Below are 18,783 nucleotides of genomic sequence, written 5' to 3' on the forward strand. Positions count from 1 at the left end.
TACAGCGGATCACCTACAGCGAATAATCGCCAGGAGAAAAAGCCTTCTGGGGTCTGGACTGGTCGTGACCCATCAGTCAATCTAAGCTGTTGGATTTTTCTTTCTTCTTTGGCTGCGGGCCGATCCACTGCCTCAGGCTGTCAGGCCCGCCAATCAGGTGTAGACATTACTAATTATTTGCATCACGTGCTTTCTAGGGACTGTCTCTCTCTGATACATCTTCGTAGTACATCTCCATCTACGACTACTTGGCTACCGCTCGACTGAAGGTAGCCAAAGCAGGTTCCTCACCTTTAGAAGTCCAGGCCAGGGTAGCGCCTGGCGCTTCTTCCACTCCTTTCCAACACATAGTGTCCAGCTTTGTTGCTTCAAGCATGCATTTATTTTAGTAAGTCTTTGCTTAGGTAGCACGTCCGGATGCCCCTTGGGAGGCCGCAGGTCACGTGTGCCACGTGATCCGCCGAGTGACGTTAAATAGTAATCAAATCAAAATCAAATCCATCTACGACTACGAGGTATGCTTCTCTCATAGGACAGGAAGTCAACCATGTACTGGTCTACTGATATTCCTCGATAACAGGAGTTGCTAGCCAAGATTTCCCTGGCTTTTACTCGACAATGATGGCTTAATATAGAAACAGCATGAACAGATTAAGTATTTGGGCTAGCTGCCTCCCACTAGACACGACATGCATCCCTCTCCGCATTCAAAGCATTTCTGTCTCTCCTTATGGTCTCCACTTGATGGCTATCACAACCCAATGGCGGCAACCAACGCATCCATAGCCGAACTATGAGATGAAGCATCCACCTGCTCAATGGGACCAGCCCAATTAACCCCCATCTGATTATTGGCATCGCGATCATTCGCCCAGATACTATCGGCGGACGCTGTAATAACACGCGAGTACTCCTCGTCCGGGGCCACACTGTGCAGCAAGCGCAGGTTGCGGATGAAGATCCCCTTGAACTGCGTACTATCGCCCGTACAGCTGCTAGGCTCGCAGGGCTCGTGCAGAACCCCATTCGAGTCACTCAGCGCCGCGATAGCCGCTCTAGCAATCTCCCCTGCTGACTCGAGGAATGTTTCGTTCGGAGAGGCGCGGTATAGCTCGGCTAGTCCGCCAAGGATGACTCCTTGATTATAGGTCCAACTGTCTCGTCAGCACTCGATCTTCGATTGCGGAGATTGTCCCTACGTGGTTTGTCCATTATTCTCGCAGCTCTCTGTCAGCCCGTCGTTGATGGTGTGGTTCGCGTTGATCATCCCGCTGCCTTGGAACCAGTCCCACTCGCGTTGGGCCCAGTCAACATAATACTCCTTGTTCGAGGCTCGATTCGCCAGGTGTGCTGCGAGCGAGAGAAACAGCTCGTTTGCAATAGCGTTGACGTACGTATGCGTGTAGTCCCAGTAGATGCCTCCGCCGCATCTTGACGGCCACACCTTACTCTAAACACTGTCAGAATCTCTCCTCACAGACAATCGAGCAACCCACCAATTCCTCGAACACTCCTTCTGCAAGATCAAGATACTCCTGTCTACCAGTGACATCAAACGCCGCAATCCACGCCAACGCCCACCAGGCATCATCGTCGTACGCTCCATCCAACCATTGCGAAACATCTACCCCTGCGCGCCGCCGACTAACCGGCTGGGGGCGATGATGCTTAATCGCCCCGTTGTACGTGTCATTCCCCCGTCCCGGCGCGGGATTCGATCTCGGCGCCACCGAAAACGTATTGTCAAAGACACCGACAGCAACCTCCCGCACCGAGTCGTCCACGTCCGCCAGGTCAGCGATAACGGTCATGCAATTGGCCCCATTCCACCAGCCGCAGGTATTCCAGATGCCGCTGGTGGTGTTGTACCATGTCTGCAGCGCGGCGAGGGCCGTCTCCGCGCGTGTTGTAGGCGTTGCGGCCGCGGCAGAGGGAGCGAGGACAAGGAAGACGAGTTCGGGGAGCATTTTGCGTGTGTCATCTTGGATTTTCAGGGGAGAGCTTCGTCTTTAAGTCTACCACTCGAAATGCGGATGATGTATCACTGCGCAAAAAGGGGTCGGAATGCACCATGTATACATGCCAGGGATGGGACATTCTTTCTGGAAAGATATGTGCCATGACGCACAGTGATCTGCATGCTCGGCGGAATATAGTCTAGCATATATCTGACTCGTCATGGACTCGAAATTGATCGACGGCCGGAACCTGCAGGGGCCATGCAGGTCCGACTGGGATGTGTCCTGTCACATTGTATATCAGATTTGGAACCCAACTACGGACGGCCGTGATATTTTTAGTTACATGTCACTGGTCAAATAATCAGTCATAGTATTATTTCTGAACTATATAGTCATAATTCCACCAGCCAACCCCCAGTCATATATACTAAGCTTAGACAATCACCGCCAAGTATCCTTCTCAGTCGCTGTCGACACACCGCAAGCTGACGGCACCGTATACGAGCGGTTGGGGTCACTCTCCCACTCGATCGAGCCGTCGCTTTCCTTGCGGATATACTTGTACTCGAATGTCGTGCCAGCTGGTAGGTTGATGGTCACGTACCAGAGGTTATTGCTGGAGGTATACTTGGACGAACTCAGGGGTACGGCTTTGCTGGTATCCCAGCTCCCGAGCTGGGAGATGGATCCGATAATGTAAACATTCTCGCCGTAGGTGGTGGTGGCGATCTCGTCGAAAGTGACGGCCACGGAGGTAGGGGTCGTGCAGGCGCTCGTCGTGGTGGTGGTACCGGGGGTGGTGCCGGAGGTGGTGTCGCTTGGCGAGCCGCTGGTCAGCGTGCTGGGCCAGGAGGTGGCCGTCGCGGTGCTGTAGGTGCCCGTGGCGGAGCCCATGGAGCAGGACGAGGGGACGGAGTTGGCGGAGGCGGCGCCCCAGGGGGCAGGCACCACGCCGTTACGACGCATGTTGGCGGTTAGGAGGGCGGCGTAGGACCAGGTCAGGTCGCGGGCGGAGAGGGACATCCCGGAGGACTTGTCGAATTGCTCCGAAAGGGAGCCGTTGGTCATGGCGTGGGCCTCGACGATGCTCACGTAGCCGTCTGCGTAGGTCTTGACGGCGTCGATGATGGCCGTGAAGGTGGAGCTGCTGGAGGCGTAGGTGCCGACCGCGACGGAGCTGTAGATGTCCTTGAAGAAGGCGAGGGAGGTGCTGGTAATGCTGATGGAACCGATCTTCTTCCACTGGTAGATAGCGTCGTAGAGCTGCTCGGCAGCGGCGAGGGTGGTGAGGAACCAGGGGTTGCCGTTGTAGTAGACATCCTCGGGATAGCGGCCAGCGGAAACGGCAACGCCCTGTGGGATGCCGGAGTTGATCGCGTAGACCGAGCGGAACGAATCGGTGTACACCTTGTGGTTGGCAAGGGCCCGAGGAGAGCAGGGTTGGAAAGTAGTATCGTCGCAGCCGGCTTCGGGGTCGAAGGTATGAATGCTGGCGAGGACGGTGTTGGCATCCTTGCCGGACCGGCCACCACCGGTGTTGGCGTTGATATACGAGCCAGTCCAGAAACTCTGCATGTAGCAGAGGATCTGAGGGGCCTGCGAGTCACACCACGAGCACGAAGCTCCCACCCGTTTAGCAAATGTGCTTCCCTCAACGAGGGCACGGTGCTGGACAGCGACGGTGAAGAAGGACATGGAGTTCACTTCTTCCCAGAGATCTGTCAAGTTGAATCAATCGTCAGTAATGGATGCACAGATTTCCAGCAGAGAGTCGGGACTCACCAAAACCACTCTGGCTCCAGTACTGAGAAACGTAGGACAGGTCGTTGCGCACAATGGGCCAGATGTTGTTGACGGCATAGCTGGAGTAACCGTTGTCCTGTGCACGTCAGCAACGCTTCCCGGAGCTCGTATAGGGAACATACAATCAGCCAGTTGCCAAAGTCGATGAGGGCGGTGGCACGCAGAGCCGGACCATCGCGCTGAGGACGACCCCAGGCTCCGGTAAAGGCAGTCATGTCGACGTTGTACTTAGGCTCCGCGAGACCTCCGCTCGAAAGACCACCAGACGGAGTAGAAACGGTCTGCAAGTAGGCCTGAGAGTTGACATATTCTGTAATAACTTTCTGCAGACCCAGGTTGCCGTTGCGGAAGAGATCGACCAGGACTTTCGTGACGAGAGCAGCATCTCTCGTCCAAGTATAGTAGTCTACAGATGTCAATGATTGCTTGACAGGGCCAGTTCAGGAAGGTTCTCACAGTCTGGGTCGCTGGTGCTCGGACTGGCAATAATTATGCCAGGCTTAGCGCTCTTCGCATAAGCACCGTCGGCACCGATGTTGGCCAGAATACCATTCAGCGAAACAGTAGACTCAGTAGCCAACCAGGAGTCCAAGCTGCCAGTAGCACGAGGGGATAACTGAGGAGCTGCAATAGCAGCATGCCCGAGAGACAGCGCACAGAGCGCGTAGGAAAGGCGAGGCATGGCTCGGTGACAGATGGATTGCAAGCACAGGATGAGACGAAAGGAGGGTGAAGGGGACGAGATGAGACTGATCGTTGTGAATCCTGACGCAAGGGGCAACCAACTCTGGGGTGTGATCCCCCTTCTTATAGATGTTGACTCTCCATGTCTTGTCGTCGTGTGTCTTGAATGTATTTCCGGTGAGTGGATTTCTTGTATCTTCTGCTGGGCTATTTTCTTAACATTTTTGAGGATCTAACTGGACTGAGGAATGAACCCGTGATCTCATTCAAGCTAATTCACGATTTCTGCATATGCGTATCCCCCAAGAGCATGACAACGCCTCCAGATGGCATGCAAGAGAGCAAGGTTCCCCACGGGGTCCGTCTGCAACGGGAGGACATGGATTCCGCATGTGATAGTGAGTTTGATCCTGTGTCGAGACGGAGATTTCCATTGATCCCGATAGGTCTGATATCCTGGGGGAGACATTAGAGGTCGAATCGCAATAGGATAGCAGCACCAGGCAACTCCTTCACGGAAATTTAGGGACTATTCCGCTGCTCCGACTGGTCCTTCTATCCGAAGCTAACGCTGCCGGGTGAAATGGCTCATTCCATGCCTAACATCCGCCTTTAGACGGGCCTCCGGTCTCTCATCAGCCCGTATTCACCCCAACTTGGCTTGTGGGAAAGATTCGGCAATATGTAGACTCCAGAATCGCCAATCGATCGGCCAAGTCGGCCCACGGAAACAGGCGCTGCTTACAGTGGTGAGACCATGAGGCATTCAGAGCATTTACTATAGCGCCGGACTAGTTGCCAATTCGGATCAAGCCTGAAGAAACCCAAGAAACCGTCGATATTAAGATTCCCCGCAATTGCGCCGCCCCCTGCTTCGGTTGGGCATGGACACTCGAATCTCGGATCTCAGCTCCGTGTCAGCTTCCGTCTGGCATTCTTTCATCTAAATTGTCTAATTCCGGTGGCAAGCGAATCCTTTGACGGTTCTATTATCCGAAGACATAGAGCTAGGGCTTCTACATCACCACAACTAACTACGACCAGACTGTCAGCCAGTCTCTTCATCTACATGTATGAGGCCGTGTTTAACCTAGTATCCCTCCATCAGAATGTGGAGAGACTGCTCACTAACCCTTTTTACTCATTAGTACACGCTTAGCTGGTGTGGGGATCAGCTCGCCGACAATTCCTCTGCCGATTCCACGAATCAGCCCTTTGATTCTGCACTAACATGTGGTATGCAGCCTTCACGCGGATTACGTGCGTTTCTTCTGCACAACTGCCGAGCTCACTAGTGGAATCCCGCGTGATCCGGCTCATAGTTACCTCCCTAGAGCCGGACTCACCAACCTATTGCTGTGAACGTAGGGCTTTAGATGCGGCATTGCCAAACTCAATCGGTGCGAGAGTCGAAACACGCGTCATCACGTCCGACGGCAGTCACGGCGATGAAGATATTAATCAGTCCACGGGCTGGGATGATCGTCACTGTGAATGCACAGGACTGGACATCCGTAGCGTATTAGGAAGGAGTTGTAGTTGCCCACCAGTTGTAGCGAGGGTATATAAGTCTGCAACTCTTGTTGAGAAATCTTCGTATGACATGATGGCAAGCTGCAGGCGCATATTGCCAGGATGAAGTGGATCTCACCGCTCCTCCCGCTGTCCCTGTCCTTGTGCCTGCTCGGACAGGCTGCCCATGCTCTGACCCCAGCCGAATGGCGCAGTCAATCAATCTATTTCCTCCTGACCGATCGGTTTGGCCGAGAAGACAATTCCACAACTGCTGCCTGCGATGTCACGCAAAGAGTTTGTGCCCTACCGTGCTTGTTTAAGTACATGCTAACATTTGCAGCTGTATTGCGGTGGTAGCTGGCAGGGGATCATCAATCATGTACGACTGTCTCATATTCCGCGGTCGAAACTAACGATGTCAGCTCGACTACATTCAAGGAATGGGATTTACTGCTATATGGATCACCCCAGTAACTCAGCAGTTCTATGAGAACACCGGCGATGGTACTTCCTACCATGGGTACTGGCAGCAGAATATGTGAGCCCCCTCTTGGATCTGTGATTCGTACTAATCGACGAAGCTACGAGGTCAATTCCAACTATGGAACGGCACAAGATCTTAGAAAGCTGGCCGACGCTCTGCACGCGCGTGGCATGTACTTGATGGTCGATGTGGTCGCCAACCATATGGTAAGCCGTTTTCTCTAGTTGTACATTATAATCTGACTGGTTAGGGCTACGACGGAGCGGGAAACTCGGTAGACTACAGTGTCTTCACTCCGTTTGATTCCTCTACCTACTTCCACACATACTGTCTCATCTCCGACTACAACAACCAGAATAATGTAGAGGACTGCTGGCTGGGAGACACCACTGTCTCACTGCCCGATCTTGACACGACCAACACGGCAGTGCGAACCATCTGGTATGATTGGGTGAAGGGATTGGTTGCCAACTACTCCAGTCAGTAAGCCGTATCTGAGCATGAAGAATACTGACAGAGATAGTCGACGGCCTGCGCATCGACACTGTGAAGCATGTCGAGAAAGACTTCTGGCCCGACTACAATGACGCTGCTGGCGTCTACTGTGTCGGCGAGGTCTTTTCGGGTGATCCCTCCTATACCTGTCCATACCAGAATTACATGGATGGTGTACTCAACTATCCAATGTACGCATTATGATTTCGGTGCGGATTTGATACTGACTAGAGCAGATACTATCAACTTCTCTACGCGTTTCAATCGACCAGCGGCAGCATCAGCAATCTCTACAACATGATCAGCTCCGTTGACTCTGACTGTGCGGATCCCACCTTGCTCGGCAACTTTATCGAGAACCATGATAACCCCCGATTTGCCTCGTAAGATCTTGCCTCCTTTTCCTGACTACGACTAACCTCCCCAGCTATACGAGCGACTATTCGCAAGCCAAGAATGTCATCTCCTTCATGTTCTTCTCCGATGGGATCCCCATTGTCTACGCAGGACAGGAACAGCATTACAGCGGCGGCGCTGACCCGGCCAATCGCGAGGCTGTCTGGCTGTCTGGATACTCGACCAGCGCCACGCTGTACAGCTGGATCGCCTCTACCAACAAGATCCGCAAGCTAGCGATCTCCAAAGACTCAGCCTACATAACATCCAAGGTATTTCTGGTCGCGTCTTTGCTTTCCACGCTAACGTCGATAGAACAACCCGTTCTACTATGATTCCAACACCCTCGCTATGCGCAAGGGTTCAGTCGCTGGCTCTCAAGTCATCACCGTTCTCAGTAACAAGGGATCCTCGGGCAGTTCCTACACCCTCTCCCTCAGCGGCACGGGCTACTCCGCCGGCGCCACCCTTGTCGAGATGTATACGTGCACTACTCTAACCGTGGACTCGAGCGGAAACCTCGCCGTGCCAATGGCATCCGGTTTGCCCCGGGTTCTTGTGCCCTCGTCATGGGTCAGTGGAAGTGGCCTCTGCGGTGATTCTATCTCCACCATCGCGACAACCACCACCAGTACCACCAAGACCACGACAGTGGCGACAACGACAGCATGCGCATCTGCCACAGCCCTTCCGATTCTCTTCGAGGAACTCGTCACAACTACCTACGGAGAGACCATCTACCTGACCGGCTCGATCAGCCAACTCGGCAACTGGGACACTAGTTCTGCGATCGCCCTGTCGGCAAGTAAATACACCTCGTCGAACCCTGAATGGTATGCCACGGTGACCTTGCCTGTTGGCACCTCATTTCAGTACAAATTCTTCAAGAAGGAATCGGATGGGAGCATCGTGTGGGAGAGTGATCCGAACCGGTCGTATACGGTGCCGGCTGGGTGTGCGGGAACGACCGTGACGGTGTCTGATACGTGGAGATGATTCTCCCATTCACATGGGCTTAGGTACTGATGATGTATTAGGCTGATATGAGCTATGTTAACAGTATGTCTGCGGGATTACTAGATCGCATGTAGCAGTAGGTTGATCTTATAGGCAGACACGCTTGTTCACCGTATTCTAGTAGACAATGTCCAATAAGAGATATCAATGAAAGGAATCTACATTGTCACCGTACTGTCCAAAAAAGCGAGTTGATATCCTTCCCAATAAAATGGCGATGAACGTCATTGACGAGCTTCTTAAATTGAACGAGCTCAGGCAGGCCGTCACGATCATCAGGCAGTACATGACAATCAATCTGGATATCATGCAACGACAACTCTCGTATCTTATCCTCTGCTCTCATTAGTATCTCCCAGACATACTAGGATCACCTTACCTGAAAATTCTGCCTTGAATCCCTCAAGAATGACCTGATCATCCGCACGAGGCCTGAATGCAAGCAACATAGCAGCAACAGGAAACGTCCAGCGGCCTCCAAAGCCATCCCCCGCAATCCGAACAGCTCTTTCCACTTCATTCGCGACAGGACTCGAAATTTCTCCTCTGTAAAATGGCTGACGAAGCTCAATTGCCCTCCTCGCCCACTTCTCCCATTCGGCCTCAACAGCAAGCGGAGGGAGCAACTCGAAGAGACCCAGATCAATCAGCTTCTGGAAGCTGACCTCCTCACATCGTCTGTGGATTTTCAAAGCCCCTTGGGAGAGATACTCTCCGAAATAAGCAGTGTTCCGACAGGCCAGGTAATCATCCCAATGTCCGATCTACCGCATCGCATAATCATTCAAAGCGTTAACAGCCTCCAAATCCTTGATGAAGGTCCATTCTGGAAAATCGCGTGTATCAATCATGAGTAAGAAAATATCCTCGAATGCAGGACGATCGTCATCCTTTTGATGGCGATAGAGGCCGTACTGCAGTGCAAAGAGCAAAGAGGTAGTCCAGCTCATCAGATTGCAATTGGCATCGCACTTCCAATTCAGATGATTTTTGAGCGATTTTGCTGCTTCGAAGGGTGCCATGGCGAATACATCATTCATTTGCTCATCAGGACTGTTCAATGCTGCCGGGGATCGGACAGCGTATGCGCTGCTCTCCCCTGCTGAGTACGGACTACGGAGCGTAGACCCGAAAGAGGTACCTTGGGCGAGCGTCTTTGGCAAAGTGCCTCATATTGAACAGGAGGAAGGGGTTAGGGTTGAATGGGATGGATTGCATGGATTGCATATTGCTACAGTCAGGGATATGACAGTGTATGGATAGGTCTGATAAGTTGTAGTTGCTCTGTTGTACTATCTTGATTTCTGGATTGGATATATATTCCTCCGAACGAGGCTGTATACCACAAGGCTGTTACTGTTCATCAGGCGACTACTACTCAAGCTGCGGCACAGAAAATCGTTGGATGAGAATGAATGAAAACTTGAGGCTCAGCAGCATACATGATCAGATGAATATTAATAGGTGTAGAATTCATTCAGGTAATGGATTGCAGTTGTTAGCCATACATGTAGATACTGCGGGGTGCCTGCCTGCACATTAAAACAGTGTAGAATGCAATGCTCAGACTAGAAATGCTATCTTCTGCCACATGGCCTCTCTTCTACCTCCCCTATTCATTTTAGCCCCTATTTTCTTCTCTATACATTCCGGGTTAGATGCAGAACCCCTATTAAGAGGCGAAACGGATTGCCAAGCCTGTTAGCAGACCGCTGGTTCATATGGTGATTCTGATTGCTCGCGATAACAAGCCTTCGCTTTTAATAACTCTACTACATTGGGATTATCCCCCCACCTTCCTGATCAACGGTAGTTAGTGTCCTTTAGGCTAGAGTCTATGACAGCCGTTGCTGATCTTCCCGCTGCCACTCGGAATTCATTCGGAATAAGCTGGAACGGTCCGAGCAGCAGGGGGAGATATAAACATGCCGTCCCTCATAGCTGCCCCTCATAGGATTCTCCATTCTCTAGTTTAATTGAAGAAAACCGTCGAAATGTCCACAATCACTGTCACTGGCGCCGCTGGCCGCCAAATTACCGGTACCTATACCCTCCATAGGAGACTATACACACACTAACAAGACAGTCCCCACCGGCCTCTTCATCCACAACGAATTCACCCCCTCATCCTCCAACGAGACCCTCACCGTCGAGAACCCAACAACAGGAAGCACCCTCGGCACCATCTCCGCCGCTACCGCCGCCGATGTCGAACGCGCCGTAACCTCAGCCACCACCGGCTTCCAGACCTGGCGGACAACCCCCGGCCCTGAGCGCGGCCGGCTCCTCCTCAAGCTCGCTGACCTGGTCGAGCGTGATGCCGAGGAGTTCGCCAGTCTTGAGGCTGTCGACGCAGGAATCCTCTACACCGATAGCATGGGGATGAACATCCCCCAGGCAGTTGCAAACCTGCGGTACTACGCCGGCTGGGCCGATAAGATCGATGGGAAGACTCTGGAGATCCCGGGGGGAGTGGGGTATACCTTCCGCGAGCCACTTGGTGTCTGCGCAGCCATTGTCCCGTGGAATGCCCCTCTGTACGTCCCCTCCACTCAAACCATACCGAACAGTAGCTAATAGTGCCCAGGATGATCACAATCTGGAAACTCGCCCCGGCCCTAGCAACCGGCAACTCCCTCATCATCAAAACCTCCGAAAACTCCCCTCTGTACGGGCAGAAGCTCGCACAACTCATCATCGAAGCCGGCTTCCCCGCAGGTGTCGTCAACATCCTCGCTGGCCTGGGCCTCCCCGCAGGCCAAAGCCTAGCCGAGCACCCCTCCATCCGCAAAGTCTCCTTCACGGGCTCCAGCGCTACCGGTCGGAAGATCCTCGCCGCAGCGGCCAAGACGAACCTGAAAAAGGTCTCGCTGGAGCTAGGCGGCAAGGGCCCCTCCATCGTGTTCGACGACTGCGACCTGGACAACGCGCTCCTCTGGACGCGGATCGGCATCACCGCGAATAACGGGCAGATTTGCGCGGCCGGATCGCGCATCTACGTCCAGGATACGATCTACGACAAGTTCCTCGAGGCGTATGTGCGTGCATCGAAAGAAAACCCCGGGGTGGTTGGTGATCCGCTGGACCCCGCGACGACCAAGGGGCCGATCGTCAATGGGGCCCAGCATCGGAGGATCCTGGGGTATATTGCGCAGGGCAAGGAGACGGGAGCGAAGCTGCTGTTTGGAGGGGAGAAGGTCGGCGAGAATGGGTACTTTGTGGAGAATACGGCGTTTGCGGATGTGGCTGAGGATGCGGCCATTATGAAGGAGGAGATTTTTGGGCCGGTGGCGGTAAGCACCTACCCTTACCTACTACAGAAGGAGACGTGCTAATGCTGATTGACGCAGAGTATCGCCAAGTTCTCGTCTGAAGAGGAAGTCATCCGCAAGGCGAACGACACCCTGCACGGCCTCAGCGCGGCGATCTTCACCAATAACGTGAACCGCGCGCACCGGGTGAGCAGGGCACTGGAGTCGGGCCAGGTGACGGTCAACGCGTGGGCGATGCTCAGCGCGAACGCGCCGTTTGGAGGCGTCAAGGAGAGCGGTTTCGGTAGGGATATGGGCGAGGAGGCGCTGGAGGGGTGGACTTCTGTCAAGACGGTCAAGTATATGATTATGTAGTGCATGCTCCTATTTATAAACACTCGTCTACAGACTGATCGGGTGCATCTTATGAAACACATTGTTGGGATCGTACTTGGCCTTGAGCTCCTGCAGCCTCCCCAGATTCTCGCCGTAGATGTTGTTCACCACCGAGTCACCCGCTAACATCATTAGCACTCGTCATCTGTTGCAAGGGGTGAAGACTTACGCTCGGCATAGTTGATGTACTGCGGGACCCCCTCCTGCACCCTGGCGTCCAACTCGGCCTTCCACCGCGCCTGCAGCTCCCGCGCCCAGGCCCGGTGCTCCCCGTCCTTGCGCGCATCCGTCCACCGCAGGTTAATCAGTCCATTCTGCGTACTACTGCGGCTGGCAAACGCCGTCGCCTCGCGCGGCACCGCGCAGATAGCGCGCATATCGTAGAACTCGAGCAGGAGGGCCGAGGCAGCCAGGTCGGGCTCCGCCTGCAGCCGGGCCGTCAGGTCGTCCAGCATACTGCGCGCAAACGACGGAGCCAGCGGCGGGTGGAAGAAGACACCCTTGAAGGATTTGCGGCCGCCGTAGGTGGCCATTGGGTTCTGTAAGGCGTTGAGCTGGGAGTAGGGGATCATGGCGGTGGTGTTGACGACGGGGTCGAGTGCCAGCAGACCCGCGAAGCGCTTCTCGCCTTGCTCTTGGCTGCCGTTGTAGAAGACGATCACGTTGGCCATGGGGACGGGGGCGCCGGGGGGCTGTGCGAAGATGCAGATGGCGCCGCCGCGGGGGTCCGGGTTCTCGAGGGTTAGGTTGAGCTGCTCGATGACCTGTTCGACTTTGTCTGGGGGAAAGGCCAGCAGCCCCGCGTAGACGGGGTTGGGCTGCTCGTGGGCCTGGTAGGTGAAGCTGGTCACGACGCCGAAGTTGTACCCGGCGCCGCGGAGGCCCCAGAAGAGGTCGGCGTTTTCCGTCGCGGACGCTGTCACGATCTGTCCGTTGGCCAGGACGACCGTTGCAGACAGCAGATTGTCGATGGTGAGGCCGTACTGGCCGCTGAGCCAGCCATATCCACCGCCTAGGGTCAGGCCGCCGACACCTGTATGGTTGACGGTGCCTCCCACGGCGGCCAGCCCGTGCTCGGCAGCGGCCTCGTCGACTTCCTTCCAGGTGGCGCCACCGCCGACCGTAACAGTTTTGGCAGCTGGGTCCACGGAGACAGATTTCATGAGGGACAGGTCAATCACCAGGCCACCGTCGGAGGAGCTGGTGCCAGCGACAGAGTGGCCGCCACCTTTGACAGCGAGGTCGATATGGTGCTCTTGGGCCCAGAGGAGAGCAGCACGAACATCCTCGGCATCACTCGGCATGACCACAATTCCCTGTTGTCAACCCTCAGAATGATGCTTGTCTGGAGGCAAGGGGCGTAGGCATACCGCTGGTTTAGAGCCGGTGTCGGACCATCGCTGGAGGGTATTGTGATAGCCTTCTGAGTCGGGAGTGTAGACCTTGGCCGACCTCAGTTGGTTTTTGAGAGCAGTAATAGCAGATTCGGAAATCATGTTGACTGTAATAGAGAAATAGTGGTTGATGAAATAGAGCTGAAGGATGCAGATGGAGATCAAATACCCCGCATTGCCGTGGCTGATGCCCAGAACGATCAGTAATCAACACGAGAGGGCGCAGTCAGAATTACCAACACTCACAAAGTCATTGTTCAATTGATATTCTTACATCTACTTGGCAATCTATTAGTGGTTCGATGGTAATTCTGCCGCCCATGTCCCTCCTGGCTTTTGCCCATTTGTGTCCGGCACCTCCACCAACCTCGAAGGATTCCTCTCTACAGTATATCCAGACGCATGCGGCGCTTCTTGCTGCATCGGTTGAGCATATTCCTGACCTCCTGAAGCAGCAGGAGGATACATTGAATGGGGTTGTTGTGCAGCGCGACGTCGTCGCCGGAACAGAACCCATATCAACGCCCCGACGAGGATGACGCCAGCTCCAGCGCCAACCCCAATTCCCGCTGCTGCACCCGCCGATAGCCCTGAGGATGATGATGTAGAAGTCGGAGAGGACGTAGGCGTACCCGTCCCCGTCGCTGTCGTGGCAGCCGTACTCGTCGCAGTCGCATTCGACTCAACGCTCAAATCAAACAACGGCCGAGCCAGAGTCACCGTCTCCTCTTTGGTCGCGTTCGGCTGTGTCTTGCACGCTGACACCATGTTATCCATGAAATTGCCCAGGACCTTGGAGGCAGCCTTGGCCCTCAAGCACTCGGAGCAGCCGCTCGCGTATGTGGGAAAGGCATTGCTGTTCTGGGTGCAGTAGTTGTACAGCGACACGTTCCTGTCCCACCAGAGGGTCTCGAAGACGGGTTTTAGGGGGAGACATTGCGACTCGCAGGGGGAGAGCGAGGCCGAGGCGGAATTTTCGTAGACGCAGACCTGGATTGTGTATTTCTGGTTGACTACGCCATATCATTAGTATGTGCCGCTGTGTGGTATGTGGTGTGAATCAAGGGATAGCGCACAGATGAACCAGTAGATGTCACTGTCGAACTGGTTCGAGTAGGTGGTACTGGTACTCTCGCACAGGAGACAGTTCTTCATCGTCAGGCCCTTGACCGTGGAATTGTAATCGCCATCGTTGCAGATCAGCTCGTCGTTGACCGTCTTCTGGGTGCCTCCGCAGATGGACACACAGGGGGAATTCACGGTCGCGATGACGGCCAACGCGGGGATTGCCGATAGCAGCAGTCCGAGGGCAGCCAGTTTGGCCATATTGGTGGATTTCTTGGAGATCGTATGATGACAGGAGAAATAGGGTGGGAGGTGTAATATTTATCCATTATTTGCGACTCGAGCACAGACCCGCTGACCGGGCTGAGGATTTCAGTCATGGCCATCATCCATGCTTAGCTGCACGACTAGCGGACTAGCTGCTGATACTAAAGCGCCAAGCCATGTCTACTGGCCAGTCTGATGTCTTCTTTGGATGCTGATCCTGCAAGGCCTTCGCGTAACCTGCTGAATACTGTCTGATTCGTGCATGCGGAATGGGGGCGCAATCAGCCCAATTGAGAAATAATCGTCGCCTGTCTTAGCCTACTGAATAGCAGAGGATCGTAGTAATATATTGGCCGTCTATGTCAATACCTGCTTGGAATACTTTTCATACAGCTCTGGATACCATTTCTGGCCTACATCCGGATGGCTCAGAATGCGATTCCGCATATACGCCTCCCCGAACTATACCAGTCAGACCACGAAGTGAACAAGTAGCAAGAGACTTACACAAGAGTATAATGGCGACAGAAACTCGCTCGGCACATCCACTGCCCTCTTCTTGCGATCATCCGACGCCGGGATCCGCTGCACAATATGCGCCGCCGACTCTTTGAGCTGGGCTAGGGTGAGGTCCATCCGCACCGCGAGGAAGTAGGGGATGCTGTATCTTGTTTTTGACGTGGGTGCCTGTTCAACGTCAGACTGGTCGTCAAATAAAAAGGCACAGAACATACAATAACCCGATGCGTGGTGGCCGTACAGACACCCCCCGTAATAGCTTCAAATCCCTGCTGTATATTCACCACCAGACTCCCCTCGATGGGCGGCGCATCGATCCATTCGCCTTTCTTGTTAAGAACCTGCAATCCCCCCGTATCATCCTGCGAGAGAAAGGTAAACAGCCCGCTCGAGTCCTTGTGCGGGCCGACACCCTGCGACCCCGGCGGCGACTGCGGGTACTTGATGAACTTGAGCCGGTCCATGTTCCCCCTGAACGCTTCAAAGGTGGTCGGCGGTAGAGACAGACATTCGGCCACATGGCGCATGAATATCTTGGATAACTTGGCCGACTCAGCGATGTATTCCTCTACCAGTTCTCGCGCACCGGGGTAATCGGGGTACTACGTTGTCAGTCGTCTAGTAGCCTCCAGGGAATTCAACATACCTGGCTGTTTCCTTCCAGCCTCTGCCAAATCGGATCATTGGGCGTCCACTGCTTCATCCCGGGAGTCCCAAAATCAAACTGCTCGCGCCAATCGGTTTTCTTGGCCGTCGTCTCCGCGCCCAGCCGGGTATATCCCACGAACGAGGGAGAATTGATCATGTTGCATTTTTCTTTGACTTCGGCGGGCAACGCGAAGAGGTCGGGAAGGGTAGCATGTGCTTTTTTGATCATTTCCTGAGTTACTCAGTATAGCGACACATCATGAGGTGCAGTTGTATACCTCCATGCCATGGTTGGTCAGGTACAGGAATCCCACGAGGAAGATGGCTTCCCGCAGTTGGACCAAGGTTTCTTCTTTAGTGGACGGATCTTGGAGTCGACCAAAGTCGATGATGGGAATTGAGGAGAAATCGGTCATCTTGTAGTTGTATGATGACCTGGTAGAGTTGAGATTGGGAGATCTCAGTGATGAGGGGAAGAAGAGGAGGGAAAGCGAGACAAAGCGGGGTCGGAAAGATTACCGCGGTGGATCTGCTCTGATGGCGGAATTAATTGTCCAGATGGCATGATTTATGACAAATAGTATATAAGATATAGAGGATAAACCTACTGTCTTCCATCATCTCGACCTGACCTTCAGACGAGTTACCTCCATTCAACAGAGTCAAGCATGCATCCAAGATCTCCTGCGGGTTTCCGCCAGTTAGGATTTCAGCGACATCAAGGATCCGTCAAAACGCCTTAGGAGCAATTACTGATGATGCAAAGATGCCGGTTGTTAGTGACTTATTGTTGCTCGGCAGAGAATCTAGAGGTGCTGCTGAGCTTTAGGGCATAGGGGATAGCTTGAGCACGATCCGAAAGAGTTGGGACAGTCCCTTTAGATTGGCAAATATGAAAATTCTATTGAGATTCTTCTAGGATAAGAGAGAACCAGCCGTAGGGCAATATAAGACTGCAATTACATGAGATCCATTCCACCCGGCTCTCCCGCATATAGCCAATACTGCACGGGAGACAAGGTGTACGACACCTTTGCTGCTTCCGTCGAGGCCGTCAGCTGCATGGGAATGGTTGTCGTCTGCTCCATGCCGTATGCGCATCCGGAGGTGTTGCATGATATCACCAATGGAACGAATGTGGGGTGTGGCTCGGGGGGATTCCGCGTTGTCAGGGGTATGTTTCCTTTCCTATAGTATCTGGTGAATAACGAAATGACTAACATGGGTAGATGCGACGGGCTAGGCACGCCGAATACGCCAAGATAAAAAGTTCTACTTGTCGTGGCATAGCACAGAAATGTAAATCAACCAAAGTATGTATAATTGGCAGACGAAGGAGTGAAAGAAGTATCAACTATGTACAAGCAGCAATCCGTTATTCCATCCATCTCCAGCTATTCCATCTCGTCAGAACTAGAACTTCAGAGTCTGACCGGCCTGTCCAACAACGGCCGACTTGACCTTGCTGGATCCAACCAGAGAGTAAGAGTAGGGAACCGTGGTCAAGGTACCCTTCAGGGCAGTGTTCTTGGCGCCGCCAAAGTCATTGTCCTTCTCGACGGCGTAGCCGGCGTCAGTGGAGTAGAGGGCCTTGCTGGAGCCGACGAACTGGTTGGACTCGACGAGGACCTGGGCGCCGTCGCGGGTGTTGATGCCGTCGCTGACGTTCTCGAAGTAGCTGTTGTAGACGTGGCCGGTGCCGAAGCGGAGGGAGGGAGCACGGGAGTTGATGTTGCTCCAGTAGTTGTTGGCGTAAGTCACGCGCAGGTGGCCCGTGTCCTCATCGCCGTTGTTGTCAGAGTGGCCGACCAGGGACGCCTTCCAGTGGTCGTGGATGTAGCAGTTGGAGATGGTCACGTAGTCGGCGGCGTGGGTGAGCTGCAGTTGTCAGTATCGTTGCATTTTCAGTTTCCTTGGGAGGATATTTACATCAATCAGACCGTCGTAGTAGTCCTTGTCGTGGTCACGGTCAGAAGAGACATCGACGTGGTCAACCCAGACATTGTTGGAGTATTCTGTCGTTCATTAGTTGAGTACATTGTCAAAAGAAGGGATACATACGAATGCCAATGGCATCTCCATTCTCAGCCAGAACCTTCTTGACTCCCAGGTTCCGGATGATCACGTTGGACTTCTCCTTCACCAGACTGTTCTCAATTAGTCGTGTCCCTATTGTCCATAGGCAAAGGTTGTACGTACAGGCCGAATCCCTCGAGCACAGCGGTGGAATCCTTGCCGATGATGCTGGTGTTGCTGCCGACCTTGACCTGCTTGGCGCTCTGCTTGATGGGGCCGCTGACATAGACCACCTTCTTCGCATCACTGGAGACGGCAGCAGTGAAGGCTGCGTAGGAGGAGACGGTGGTCGTGGTACCTCCGGCACCACCGGTGGTGCCTCCGTTCAAGCTGGCGTAACCAAAGGCAGCCTGTCATGTCAGCTTTTAGCCTCTGCTAACGGATTTCAGCAGAAGACATACATCATTGGGGCCACGCTTCTCCAACGAGTCGACGGTAGCTGTAGGAGCGGCCAGGGCCAGTCCAGACAGGCCACAAGCGATGAGGGTAGCAACGAACTTCATGATTGTGATGTTGAAAAAAAGCAAGTACCAGACTTGACGAGCGAAGCGAATAAAGTGAAGGAAAGTAAGTGAAGAGAGCGGATAAGAATCAAGACCAAGCCTGTTGAGCCTACTGAAACAAAACCTCATCGCAGACGGCATCAACGAGCTTTATATACCCTGGGAGCCCCTGTACTGCCTATTCGGGGAATGGTCCCCATATATTTCCTAATCGGGCAGTGCACCCGTATATCTCAGACACACTGCTCAAGCTGGAACAACAGGCCACACACCAGTCCTCTTGGCGGCCATTCTTGGCCACGGCACCTA

The 18,783-nt window shown here is 53.7% G+C and overlaps 10 protein-coding genes across 10 annotated transcripts, besides 1 other annotated feature; 3 read left to right on the forward strand and 7 right to left on the reverse strand.

The window, feature by feature from the left end:
* Nucleotides 1-751: 751 nt before the first annotated feature.
* NFIA_032950 (putative glycosyl hydrolase) lies at nucleotides 752-1,967 on the reverse strand (the record flags this gene model as incomplete). Its single annotated transcript, XM_001265625.1, has 3 exons — nucleotides 752-1,154; nucleotides 1,200-1,450; nucleotides 1,497-1,967. The coding sequence occupies 3 exons, from the start codon at nucleotides 1,965-1,967 to the stop codon at nucleotides 752-754; spliced, it is 1,125 nt and encodes a 374-aa protein (XP_001265626.1).
* Nucleotides 1,968-2,402: 435 nt separating this feature from the next.
* Nucleotides 2,403-4,446, reverse strand: NFIA_032960 (putative glucan 1,4-alpha-glucosidase; the record flags this gene model as incomplete). Its single annotated transcript, XM_001265626.1, has 4 exons — nucleotides 2,403-3,679; nucleotides 3,744-3,840; nucleotides 3,887-4,170; nucleotides 4,221-4,446. 4 exons carry the CDS (start codon nucleotides 4,444-4,446, stop codon nucleotides 2,403-2,405), a joined length of 1,884 nt encoding a protein of 627 aa, XP_001265627.1.
* Nucleotides 2,676-2,775: a microsatellite.
* A 1,637-nt stretch (nucleotides 4,447-6,083) lies between the features above and the next one.
* On the forward strand, nucleotides 6,084-8,334 carry NFIA_032970 (putative alpha-amylase; the record flags this gene model as incomplete). The annotated part of the gene is made up of 9 exons (XM_001265627.1): nucleotides 6,084-6,257; nucleotides 6,304-6,342; nucleotides 6,386-6,501; nucleotides 6,545-6,653; nucleotides 6,698-6,926; nucleotides 6,971-7,133; nucleotides 7,179-7,325; nucleotides 7,370-7,610; nucleotides 7,654-8,334. 9 exons carry the CDS (start codon nucleotides 6,084-6,086, stop codon nucleotides 8,332-8,334), a joined length of 1,899 nt encoding a protein of 632 aa, XP_001265628.1.
* A 187-nt stretch (nucleotides 8,335-8,521) lies between these two features.
* Nucleotides 8,522-9,377, reverse strand: NFIA_032980 (uncharacterized protein; the record flags this gene model as incomplete). The annotated part of the gene is made up of 3 exons (XM_001265628.1): nucleotides 8,522-8,691; nucleotides 8,735-9,033; nucleotides 9,124-9,377. 3 exons carry the CDS (start codon nucleotides 9,375-9,377, stop codon nucleotides 8,522-8,524), a joined length of 723 nt encoding a protein of 240 aa, XP_001265629.1.
* A 972-nt stretch (nucleotides 9,378-10,349) lies between these two features.
* On the forward strand, nucleotides 10,350-11,981 carry NFIA_032990 (putative aldehyde dehydrogenase; the record flags this gene model as incomplete). Its single annotated transcript, XM_001265629.1, has 4 exons — nucleotides 10,350-10,395; nucleotides 10,442-10,892; nucleotides 10,943-11,648; nucleotides 11,706-11,981. The coding sequence occupies 4 exons, from the start codon at nucleotides 10,350-10,352 to the stop codon at nucleotides 11,979-11,981; spliced, it is 1,479 nt and encodes a 492-aa protein (XP_001265630.1).
* Nucleotides 11,982-12,008: 27 nt separating this feature from the next.
* On the reverse strand, nucleotides 12,009-13,498 carry NFIA_033000 (FAD-binding oxidoreductase; the record flags this gene model as incomplete). The annotated part of the gene is made up of 3 exons (XM_001265630.1): nucleotides 12,009-12,124; nucleotides 12,172-13,318; nucleotides 13,373-13,498. The coding sequence occupies 3 exons, from the start codon at nucleotides 13,496-13,498 to the stop codon at nucleotides 12,009-12,011; spliced, it is 1,389 nt and encodes a 462-aa protein (XP_001265631.1).
* A 189-nt stretch (nucleotides 13,499-13,687) lies between these two features.
* NFIA_033010 (uncharacterized protein) lies at nucleotides 13,688-14,722 on the reverse strand (the record flags this gene model as incomplete). Its single annotated transcript, XM_001265631.1, has 2 exons — nucleotides 13,688-14,409; nucleotides 14,473-14,722. The coding sequence occupies 2 exons, from the start codon at nucleotides 14,720-14,722 to the stop codon at nucleotides 13,688-13,690; spliced, it is 972 nt and encodes a 323-aa protein (XP_001265632.1).
* Nucleotides 14,723-15,085: 363 nt separating this feature from the next.
* On the reverse strand, nucleotides 15,086-16,311 carry NFIA_033020 (isopenicillin N synthase family dioxygenase; the record flags this gene model as incomplete). The annotated part of the gene is made up of 5 exons (XM_001265632.1): nucleotides 15,086-15,190; nucleotides 15,236-15,415; nucleotides 15,463-15,849; nucleotides 15,894-16,127; nucleotides 16,174-16,311. The coding sequence occupies 5 exons, from the start codon at nucleotides 16,309-16,311 to the stop codon at nucleotides 15,086-15,088; spliced, it is 1,044 nt and encodes a 347-aa protein (XP_001265633.1).
* Nucleotides 16,312-16,858: 547 nt separating this feature from the next.
* On the forward strand, nucleotides 16,859-17,138 carry NFIA_033030 (uncharacterized protein; the record flags this gene model as incomplete). Its single annotated transcript, XM_001265633.1, has 2 exons — nucleotides 16,859-17,069; nucleotides 17,125-17,138. The coding sequence occupies 2 exons, from the start codon at nucleotides 16,859-16,861 to the stop codon at nucleotides 17,136-17,138; spliced, it is 225 nt and encodes a 74-aa protein (XP_001265634.1).
* Nucleotides 17,139-17,308: 170 nt separating this feature from the next.
* Nucleotides 17,309-18,474, reverse strand: NFIA_033040 (pectate lyase family protein; the record flags this gene model as incomplete). Its single annotated transcript, XM_001265634.1, has 5 exons — nucleotides 17,309-17,773; nucleotides 17,825-17,910; nucleotides 17,957-18,042; nucleotides 18,095-18,321; nucleotides 18,373-18,474. The coding sequence occupies 5 exons, from the start codon at nucleotides 18,472-18,474 to the stop codon at nucleotides 17,309-17,311; spliced, it is 966 nt and encodes a 321-aa protein (XP_001265635.1).
* Between the last annotated feature and the right edge of the window lie 309 nt (nucleotides 18,475-18,783).

The sequence above is a fragment of the Aspergillus fischeri genome, genomic scaffold, assembly GCF_000149645.3.
Source record: "Aspergillus fischeri NRRL 181 1099437636247 genomic scaffold, whole genome shotgun sequence".
Lineage (NCBI taxonomy): Eukaryota > Fungi > Ascomycota > Eurotiomycetes > Eurotiales > Aspergillaceae > Aspergillus > Aspergillus fischeri.